Source organism: Podarcis gaigeae, assembly GCF_964106915.1.
Source record: "Podarcis gaigeae genome assembly, chromosome: Z".
Classification (NCBI taxonomy): domain Eukaryota; kingdom Metazoa; phylum Chordata; class Lepidosauria; order Squamata; family Lacertidae; genus Podarcis; species Podarcis gaigeae.
In genome coordinates, this window is record NC_139691.1 from 15,721,283 (window position 1) to 15,732,295 (window position 11,013).

The 11,013-nt window shown below is 46.5% G+C and overlaps 1 protein-coding gene and 1 long non-coding RNA gene across 2 annotated transcripts in view; one reads left to right on the forward strand and one right to left on the reverse strand.

Moving 5' to 3' along the window:
* FIBCD1 (fibrinogen C domain containing 1) overlaps nt 1-10,900 on the forward strand; it is a 77,712-nt gene extending 66,812 nt beyond the window's left edge. The window contains exons 8-9 of the mRNA XM_083721414.1: nt 952-3,095; nt 10,124-10,900. Coding sequence (XP_083577540.1) covers nt 952-1,211 — 260 coding nt within the window. The 3' untranslated portion in view covers nt 1,212-3,095; nt 10,124-10,900. The remainder of the gene's footprint in view (nt 1-951; nt 3,096-10,123) is intronic.
* Nucleotides 1-11,013, reverse strand: part of LOC310836342 — a 121,867-nt gene that overhangs the window by 102,134 nt on the left and 8,720 nt on the right. The gene's annotated exons all lie outside the window — the stretch shown is intronic.

Here is an 11,013-nt window from a genome sequence, read left to right on the forward strand (position 1 = left end):
TTTGCCTAGTGCCTAGGGCAGAGGGGATATGTGTGAGAGGGGAAACAGATACGCATGTGCAGTGGATATTCGTGCACTGGGGATGTGTGTTTGTGAATAGCTGTGGAAGTTTGGGGTATATACCTCTTTGTGGATCACCAGGAAAAAAGGAAGGTAGGAAGGAAGGCCATTTGCTCTGTGCTCAAAATACCGTGCATTATATCCAGAACAGCACCAGTGCTAATAGCATTGGAGCAATCGGGCCTGTCAGAAAGGCAAATTTCCACTTCAAAACAGCTGCTGAGAATTGAAACTTCAGGTCAGAAATTGACATTTCACCCTGACAGAAAGAACATTTAGGTCGGAACGTCCAATTTGCAAGGAAGAATTTAGCTCTCAGCTGTCAGGGACTAACTCAGAAAGCAAATATTTATAGTTTTATTGACATAAAACAAAACAAAATTTTATTTCAACTGAATTGCAAACCCCTTTCTAAAATGTAGAGCTACAGTTTTGTTCATTCGTTTAGCCTCACCAAAAACTGCACCTTTAGTTTTTCAGCCTTCCATTACTTTGTCGCAGAATGTTGACATTAATGCCCCTAGCGCAGATCTGGTGCCACCTGCTAGCCAAAATGGCTATGCTTTTGTCTCCATGGTTGGAGGCAGCAATGCTTCTGAATACCAGTTGCTGGAATCCTCAGGAAGGGAGAGTGTGCTTGTGTCAGAATCCTGCCTGTGAGTTTCCTACAGGCATCTGGTTGGCCACTGTGAGGACAGGATGATGGACTAGATGGGCCATTGGCTTCCTCCAGCAAACCCTTCTTATGTCCTTATGGACCTGCTGAGAGCTTTTGGAACAAATTTCCACAGGCTGTCTGTGGAGTTGGGGGGGGGCAGATGTCCCTGTCCACCAAGTGGCCCTTTCCAAAAACCTCACCACACCCTGACAAATGACTCCTTCCCCCTGCAGGCGACTCGTTCCTGAAGCACAATGGCATGAAGTTCACCACCAAAGACTTGGACAACGACCACTCAGAGAACAACTGTGCCTCCTTCTACCACGGGGCCTGGTGGTACCGCAATTGCCACACCTCCAACCTGAACGGGCAGTACCTGAAGGGCCACCACAGCTCCTACGCCGATGGCATCGAGTGGTCCTCGTGGACAGGCTGGCAGTACTCCCTCAAGTTCACCGAGATGAAGATCCGACCTGCCAGAGATGAGAATTAGCTAAGTCTCCTTCCCACATCACCCTACTTGTTCTCTATCCCCACCCCACCCACACCCCCAGTCCCCCGTAGCTCAGTGTTGTTTTTTGTCTGAGTCTGGGGCAGCAGGACCCGAAAGAGCCCCCTTCCCACCAACCAATGTTTTAATACTTCAAGAGTTCCCCTTGATGTGCACAGCCGGTTCCTGGAAGCAAAGGCACCAGCTCTACCTCTTCCAAAGCAAGGGTTGTCTTAAGTCCACAAGTCTCCCATATAAACACAAGCAAGAAGGATTTCCCAGCTGCACAATGGAAGCCATCTTACTCACCCCCCACCCCGACGACAACGACGACTACTTATTATTCTTATTCTTATTATGAAAAAAGAGAGGTGCTTCGATAGCCAAAGAACCTGGCCCCTAGAATGTGTGAATCTCTTAGTGGTCCAAGCATATCCAGCATCCCACCCCATAGTAGAGTTGTAATCATGCTATTTATAACAACAGCCTGTTCTTTAGGCAAGGTGAGCTCACATACAAGGCCAGGCTGAAGGAGATGAAATAGACCCACGGCAAGGAAGGAAGGCTTTGTGTCAGTGCTGAGAATGACTGACAGTGCTTCAAAGCAAAGCCAAAGGAAAATATTGCTGTGCTGTCAGGAAATCACACATCATGGTTTGCACTGAAAATGACTCCTGGATCATAGAATCGTAGAGTTGAATGGACTCAAAGAGTAATCTACTCTAGTCCACTGCGAAGCAGGAATCACAACTCAAGAATCCTTGACATATCCAACCTCTGTTCATTTGGTGTGAGCTTGCCTCGCTGTCACAACCAGGGGCATCAAGAGAACTTTGAAGGAAACAGGAGCAGGAACTGCTGAAACAGTTTGCTTTTTCGCCTTCTTGTCTGGAATAGAAATCATTCCAGCAATTATTTTTCAGTATTTGCCTTTGTTGTTGCTTCCAGTCTGCCGATGATCTGTAACCGATTATGCTACACACACACACCCCAATCTGCACTGCATTTCCTGTGCATTAAATAAATGCAGTGGGATAATGTAATGACAGCATATGTCACCTGCGTAATTTATTGTGTAAGTTACATTATTTCATCACAGCAGATGAGATGAGTAGTTTTGGTGGAAGACAAAAAGGAGCGGAATGGAAACGGTGTTACATGTGACAGCTGCAGGGCAGAACCAAAAGGGATGTCTTCTCACATCTCTAGTCACAACACTTTCTTTGCGTTGCTGCATGAAGACTGGAGGGTGCCCCACTGTTCTTATGGACAAAAGGACAAACTAAGCACCAGGGTGAAGGATGGAGTCAGCACGTCAAGAGTAATGATTTGCACCAGGACATGCAAACTAAGAATGGCCAACCTTCGGGCATAGCTGGACTCCTCTATCTTCTCTCAGCCTAACTAATTCAAAGCCACAGGAATCAGCCACATTTGTTTGCAAGTCCTTTTGAAGCTGGGAGAGACAGAGGAAACAAGGCACCCACAGGCCCTGATCCAAAAGAATCTGAGCAGGAAAACACACTGGAGGTTGTGAGAAAGAGCCACAAGCAAGGAGGGGGCTGTATTTTCAATGGGGCAGAGCTCAGTGGTAAAGCAGAAGATGTAGAAGATCCTAGGTTCAGTCCCCAGCATCTCTCTCCAGGTAGGGCAGGGAGAGACCCACTGTCTGAAACCCTGGAAAACTGTAAACAATGTCATGTGAAAAAGCGCGTCAAACAATACTGAACTAGATGGACTAATGGTCTGTCTCAGCATAATAAGGCAGCTTCCTGTGTTCATCAAGAGCATCCGCAGCTCAGTGCCAGAGCACCTGCTATGCATGCAGAAGGTCCAGTGCTTTTTTTTCCAGTCAGTGTGTCGAAGCACAGTTCTGGCACTTCTCAGGTGGGTGCCATTGTGGGCTGGCAATCCTCCCACCTGCTTCTTGCCTTTTATGCACTTCTGAGAAGCCCAAAGCAAACATGTCAAGTCAAAATGGAAGCTGGTCAGCATGTGTGAGTCTACAATTTTTTTAGAACTATGACTCCACCTATCTCCTAGCCGTGATTGGTCAAGCTATGGGGTGGGGCCAATTCATATTCCATTTTCTTCAATCAGTCTCCCGTGTAGCAGCGGCAGGCTTTAAGCTTTCCTGCCAGGCCTCTACTGTTGTACATGTGTGTGTTTCTGCAAGGGCCTTTCTGAGATGCCCTAGCCACCTGCCTGAATCTAAGAGAACAAGGGAAGCAGGGGTGCATTTATCTGACCTGCACAAGAAGCAGGGGTGACCTCCAAACTGGTTAGAGAGACCGCTTGCAGTAGCTTTTAGCACCTCCGTGGGTTTGTTGTCAAACCGGCAATTGTTCAGGGTTGCCCTGAGTTGCCCGACGACTTACTGTAACAACTTTGTGGTGAGCTCCAGCACCTATTTTTCTTGTGGGTGGGGCAGGGGAAGCACTGAGAAGGCCCGAGGTTCAATATCTGGCATCCCCAGACAGGGTTGGGTTGACTCCCTATTTGAAACCCCGGATAACCTCTGCTAGTTAGTTTGACTGCTCTAAGCTAGATGGATCAACCGTCGGACTTTGTATAAGGTAGCGTCCTGTGTTCCTATGGAGGAATTTGCCCTTGTGTCTCAGTTCTGCAGAAAGCAAAAAGGGCAGGCACCTCTGAAGAATCACATTGCCTTCAGATGAGGGAGCAAGCTGTGATGTAATAAAGGCAGAATTAATGCATGCCCCCAAATCCAGCAAATCCTGAGCACCCAGTGCTTCCCTGCATGCACACACATAGGCAAATGAGGCTCATATTTCACATGGTGACTATCAAATTCTCTGTGGCCCATATATCTAGGGGAAAAAAAATTAAATGGGGAAAGCTCAGCCTAGTCATAGAGCATCTTCTTGAGATGCAGAAGGTCCCAGCTTCAGCCCCTGCCATTTCCAGGTAGATCTGGGAGACTTGCTACCTGAAACCCCTGGAGAACCACATTCAATCAGGGTAGATAATACCAACCTAGGTGGGCCAATGGTCTGACACAATATAGGGCAGCTTCCTATTCCCCTATTTAACTATGAGGTTAAAAAAAAAAGAGGTTTTTTCAGAACCATGAGGACCAGGATCTTGACAAACGTAGGGCTCTAGCTCAATAGTAGAGCATCTGAGTGTCATGCAAAAGGTCCCGGGTTCAATCCTTAATGACATCTTCAGGTAGGGCTTGGAGAGAACTCTTGCCTGAAACCCCTGGAAAGCTGCTGCCAGCCAGTGTAGACAATACTGAACTAGGTGGACCAATGACTTCATACAAGGCAGCTTCCTCTGTTCCCCAAACCCTCCCCAAAGACCATTCAACTGATCAAACTGGCTCTTGATAATCAATAACTGCACTGCCACCCGATTTCAGAATCTGGGATTCCCACTGGCACTAATACCTGCAAGTGCTTCACACATCATGCTTCTATAAATATTGGGGGGGGGGGACTACTGTCCACATGTCCAAACAGGCACATGGGCTGTCACTCAGTAGGAGAGGACCTGCTTTGCATACAGAAGGTCCCAGGTTTGACTACCAGCATCTCCCATTAAAAGTGAATCATGGACAGCAGAGATGAGAATGGCCTATACCCCAAGTTCTATGGAGAGACTGGCTGCCAGTCAGAACAGCCCATTCTTTGTTATATGGAGCAATGATCTAACTCAGCTTCACAATCACAACTTCCATGGTCCTGTAGGAAATGCATTATGTGTGAAGCCGCCCCAAGGATGGTTATCAGTCTACTTACCTTCTCCTTACCAGGAAAATAGGGGCTCCACAGCTCCCACATTTGGTGAGGATTGAACTTTCAATACACTATCAGGATCAGGGGGGAAACAACTCACCCTATTATTCTTTCTCACTGCTCCCTCTCCCTGTCATTCAGCACCTTCATTTCTGTTAACCTGTCTATTGTCAGTTCCCAAAACTGGGAGGAAACCAGAGTCAATTTGAGTTTGGGTTGCATTGGATTGAGTTGAGTTTGATTGAGTTGAGTTTATCTTCGAGGTAGAATAGGAAGTTTATAGCAGACATTGTTCACCCCTGCACTTGATATATCAGCTTGGGAAATATTCCTAAGGTGGAGAATGTGTGTATGTGTATGAGACAGCTTCCATATTTTGGGTGGCACTGGAAAAGCTAAGTTCTAGACTGCTCCCAGCTGAATAATGGGTACAAACCACATGTCTAGCCTATGATTTTTCTCACCTGGCTTGCTGAGGAGCGTATGACTTCCGCCTTCCATCTGTGGTAGAAAAAATGTTGTGCACACCCCAGTCTCTTTAGTGGTGAGAGATTTCAGGGTGCTTACACAGGGTTCAGTTCCCTTGGAATGAAGGTCAATGGAGACTGTGGTGTCTTTAGAATATATGGTTTTACTTCTACATATATACAACCTGAGTTTAGGATGAAGGGTGTCACAGCCTTAACACTGACAGATCTTGCTTCCCCATTGGGTTTCCAGGGAAACCCCTGAGTCACAGCTTGGGGTCTAGCACAAAACAGGCATGCCTCTCTGTCTCCAGCTACCAGCATCAGCCAAAACTCTGTCTTACACAAAAAACCTTCTTAGCCTGTTGTTCCCCATTGTAGGATTATGTGGCATCCAGCCAGGTGAGGTGGGGGAAAGCCCATCCATATGTTTCTATGGCAGTCTCTTTGGACTGGTCTGACCAGTTCACCAGGTTTCCTCTTGTAGATCTTAACCTCACAGTCACGGGGTCACAAGTTTCAAAGGTACCTTATAACAGTAGTGGTGGTTGCCACTTTCCCCTTGCTCCAGCAGTGTCTATTGCCCAGGGAGGACAGAAGGCCATGGGCTCATTTTTGCATCAGACAGAAGCTGTGCACCTTTCAAGATTCCCCCAAGCCTCTCATTTCTTCCAATCCCATTAAGGTCTTGCAGATGCAATCAGAGAGGGCTTATTATCTGTGGGTCACTGATAACTTCAGAAATTGCTTCCCACCTGTCCTCAAGCCCTCCATACCTCAGCTGCTGTTGCATGGCAGAAATCATGTCTAGGTAGAAAAGCTTGGTTAATATATATTTTTCTTTTATTTGTCATCTCAGGCTTTCACAGCAAACAACAGAAAACAGGATTGCCAAAGGAGCTTTAAGCAAATGGCACAACCCCAGCTGTGGTGCTTAGTTTGTAAAGAGACTGCAATGGAGGGGGGGGAGCTCATAAGAGAGATAGTTAGCAGAGCAAGCTGTTCTCCATCAAGCCCAGATGTTCAAAAATGGGGTGTCTGCCTTAGTTTGCTGTGGCCAATTCCACTCACTTCCAAGCGCTTATGGGACAGATCTGGCAATGGTTTTGCAGCAAACTCTTTAGCAGTTTGATGCTGAAGGACTGGTAGAGAGAAGAGGCGAGACGGAGGAAGCAGGTGTGTTCTTGGCACTAACAGGGAGGCAAAGGGTGGTTTTAAAAGTGGGTTGGAGAAATTCATGGAGGAGAAGGCTATCAACAACTACTAGTCATGCTCCACCTCCACAGATGGAGGCAATAATGCTTCTGAATGCCAGTTGCCAGAAACCTCAGGAGGGGAAAGAGCTCTTGTGCTCAAATCCTGTTTGCACGTTTCCCATTGAGGCATCTAGTTGGCCACTGTGGGAACAGAATGTTGGATTAGATGTACTGTTTTTGGCTTGATCCAGCAGGCAAGCTCTTCTTGAGTTCTCCCAGTTGCTGAGAATCACAAGTAGGGAGAATTGTTCAGCTTCTGCTTTTGGGTCTCCCATTGGGGCATCTGCAAAAACAGGATGATGGACAAGATGGACCTCATTTGTCCTCATCCAGCAGGGTTCACCTCATGTTCTTCCCCCTCTGTTGGAGGCTGTATGCCTCTGAATACCAGTTGCTGGAGGCACAGGAGGGGAGAGTGCTCTTGTGCTCAGGCCTGGCTCATAGGCTTCCCATTGGGGCATCTAGTTGGCCACTGAGAACAGGAGGCTGACTAAATGGGCCGGCAATTTCTTATGATGGAGCCTGGTTAGATATAGTGGTCCAGGAGATCTCCCATTGTCTCTGCCCTGTAGGAATGGGAGAAAGGATTTTGATATGAGTTGCTGAGATTCCTTCTCAAGAGAAATGAATCTGGAGATTCTTGCGGAGGGGAAAACACTCAAGGGGTTGCAAAGGAAGTGTTTCTTTTCAATAACAGAATATTTCTCAGGTGAGGTAGGTAAGCAGTTCCGCACAGCTCTAAACCGCCATCTGAATTTGCCTACGGAAACATTTTGAAGGGTATTGGAACAATCCATGCATGGGCAAAGTTCCCTAGGAATCCCTGGAGAAGACAATTGTTCTGCCAGCATTACCTGGCTGGTGTCTTGAGCTTGGCATGAGAGGAGCCAAGATTAAGAACCAACTTCCATGCCATGTAAAATACCAAACTTAAAGGGAGCTTTGGGGCAGATCCACACCAGACATTTAAAGCACACAGATAGAGTGTCCTGCTTTGCCTGATTGACAGAGCAAGGCCAGTCAAAACCTATTGGTGGGCAATTAGACTTTGGGGAGTAGGGTAGAGGACAGAGATCCAGATAAACTGTCCACATGTTAATTTGTACGTAGAGATACAAACTGATAAATAATACAACTAATACAATTGGTGACATAATTCATCTTATCTCAGCAGGGTATGGGGAGCCTGTGTCCAGTTAACAGGCACCAAATCCTTAAGGCCTTCAAATTTACTGTGGTATACTTTTGCAGGGAGAGGTTATTAAGGCTGTTAATATCACAGCCAACTGGGGCTTGAAAAATAGAAAGTGGAGACCATCATCTTTGTGCACTGGAGAATTGGAAGTTGTGTGGGAAAAGCATTGTTTGCCTGCTATACAGTCTCCGTTCACTGCTTCTGGCAGTCTTTAAAAAATCTGCAAATGCTGTTTGAGCATAGAATCATAGAATTGTTGGGATGTACCCCAAGCACCATCTAGCTCAACCTCTTGCAATGCAGGAAGCACAGCTAAAGAATCCCTGACAGGTGGCCCTCCAAGCTCCATTAGAAAACCTCTGACAAAGGAAACCCCACCACCTTCCGAGGGAGTCTGTTCCAATGTTCAACAGCTGTTACTGTCAGAAGGTCATCCTAATGTTTAACCAGAATCTCCTTTCTTATCATTTTAATTCATTGGTTTGCATCTTAAGCTCTAGAGCAGCAGAAAACAAGCTTGCTCCATCTTCCATGAGACAGCCCTTGAGTTATTTGAAGATGGCTTTCATATCTCTTCCCAGTCCCCTCTTTTCCAACTCCCTCAAGCATTCCTCATAAGTCTTGCTTGCCAGACCCTTGATTATCCTGGTCACCCTCCTCTGCACACATTCCAGCCTGTCAGTTTCCTCCTTAGACTTTAGAAGTCTAAACACTAGACTTCTGTTGATGTAACCTAGAATAGCATTAGCTTTTTTTGCTGCTGCATCACACTGTTGACTCATTGTTAAGCTTGTGGTCTGCTAAGATCCCTAGACCCTTTTCACATGTACTACTGGCAAGCCAAGTGTCTCACATCTTATATTTGCAAGGTAGGCGCAACATCAATTAACTGCTCCCAAGGACCAATTCCCTCAACATTAATTCATTTAAGATTGATACTGTTTGTTGTGGAGAGTGCACAAAATATTACATGAAGATTTATTCACATTGATGGTGAAGGGAGGGCATGCATCCTTTCTGATTCACAGGGAAGGTTGCTAGATCTGATTATCCTCCAGGTGTTCCAGCTGCCCCCCCCCCATGTGAGTGTCCATCCATGTTAATTCCCCACAGTAAACGCAAAAAGTATGACAGAAAAATAAATGTTCCTCTAAACACACAGGGAATGGTGTACCAGAGTAACAATTGGCCATTAACCATTTATATAGCTGCATTCCAAACACTATTAATTGTGCCTCATATTGGGAGGTGTTTTTTTAATTCTCCTTGTCAGGCTTATCTACCCTGCTGTGCCCAGGGGTGGTGGGAGACACTGCCAGCTTTCAGTTTCATGAGATGTCCACAAGTTCTCTCCTAACACTAGGACTTGTGGGTATCTGATGAAGTTGAACACTGGAAGATTCAGGGCAGATAAAGAACTTCTGCAGTCAGCACAGAGTTAAACTGTGGAACTCCCTCCCACAGGAAGTGGTGATGGCCACCAACATGGAAGGCTTGAAAAGAGCACTGGACCAAGTCAAGGAGGAGAGGGCTATCAATGGCTATTAACCATGACAGCTGGGCACTGCCTTGGGGGTGGTGCATCCCATTTCACCGCTTGAAGCAAAAGGGGGGGGGGTGTCCCCTTGCCCTGTTCCCATTGCCACCATACCTGCTCCTGCACCATACCACTGGCGGAGACGCAGCACCAACATCACCACTAATTTCAGGCAAGATCTTGCTGAAATCATGTGCACTCGCAAGATCTTGCACAATTTCAGACATTTTGGCTGAATTCGGCACCCATAGCAGCACTGCTTCTGAACAGGCAGCAGAGCAGGTGGGGTGGCCCCCAGGGCTGCTACCTTGGGGGTCACCATTTACCTAATAGTAGAGCTGGCTCTGCACTGTCTCCATGGTCAGAGAGAGTCATGCTTCTGAATACCACTTGCTGGAAACCACAGGAGGGTAGAGGGCTCTTGGGCTCGGGTTCTGCTTTCAGGTTTCCCACTGGGGTATCTAGTTGGCCAATTAGAGAACAGGATGCTTGACAAGATGGGCTTTGGCCTGATCCAGAAGGTGCGTCTTAGATTCTCCTTCCACTTTTGGAGGCACTGTGCCTCTGAATACCAGCTGCTGGGAATTGCAGGTGGAGAGAGTGTTGCCATTATACTCCAGACCTGCTTGTGGATTTCCCATTGGGGCATCTAGGTGGCAGGATGCTAGACTAGATGGTCTTATGTTCTTATTCATTCAGGAACTCAAAGTACCTGGACCAGTCCTGGAGGACCTTCCCTATATAAGACAACCCCACTCAAGTTTCCATCCCAGGAACAGAAACTTGTCCTGCTTTCAGAAGGGTGTGTTTGAAAACAGGGGGGGGGGGCGGGAAGCAGCTGTTATCTTTACCTTACACCTGGAGAAAATCTTCGGTTGAGGAATTAAAGCCCATTTGACAAATCCCACTCCTGCTGTTTCTTCCAGCCTAATTAAGTAATTTGATTTACACTCAAGCCCAAACAATACCTGCAATCAAGTGAAGGCAGGAGGAATCTGCTTCTTGTTGATACTGGAAGGTTAGGAGTTTGTTTGTTTGTTTGTTTGTTTGTTTGTTTGTTTGTTTGTTTGTTATTGCTCCTGTATCTGCAGTATCTAAGCTTCAAGATTTGGGACTGGTTTGATTTTTTTTATAAATATAGTTCAATTTGTTCAATTCGAAGAAGATTCCGTAGATATTGGTACATGTGCTCCACCTCAGAGGACATTCGGTGAAGACAAAGTCTCCCACAAATGAACGAGACATTCTGCTTTTATATAATTCACCCAAGTGATATGGAAATAGATTTTATGGTGTTTGCCTTTGTGATGCTAGACAACCAGTCCATTGTGTTTGCCCTGGTTTCTTTTGCTTTAGGTGGAATATTTTCTAATTATGTTGGATCAGGGAGGAGATAAGGGATTAAGCTGTCATCTTGATCTCTCCATTCCCACTCCCACATTTTGGATCTTTGAGAAACTGCTTTCTTGACGGGAGGGGGGGGAAAGCAAAACTGGGTTGTCGTTGGCTTGTGAAAACATTTCCTCTGTCATCCTGAAAGCCTCGCCCCAGGAGTGCCTGTTGGGGCACAGTTCTACCAACCTCAGGCT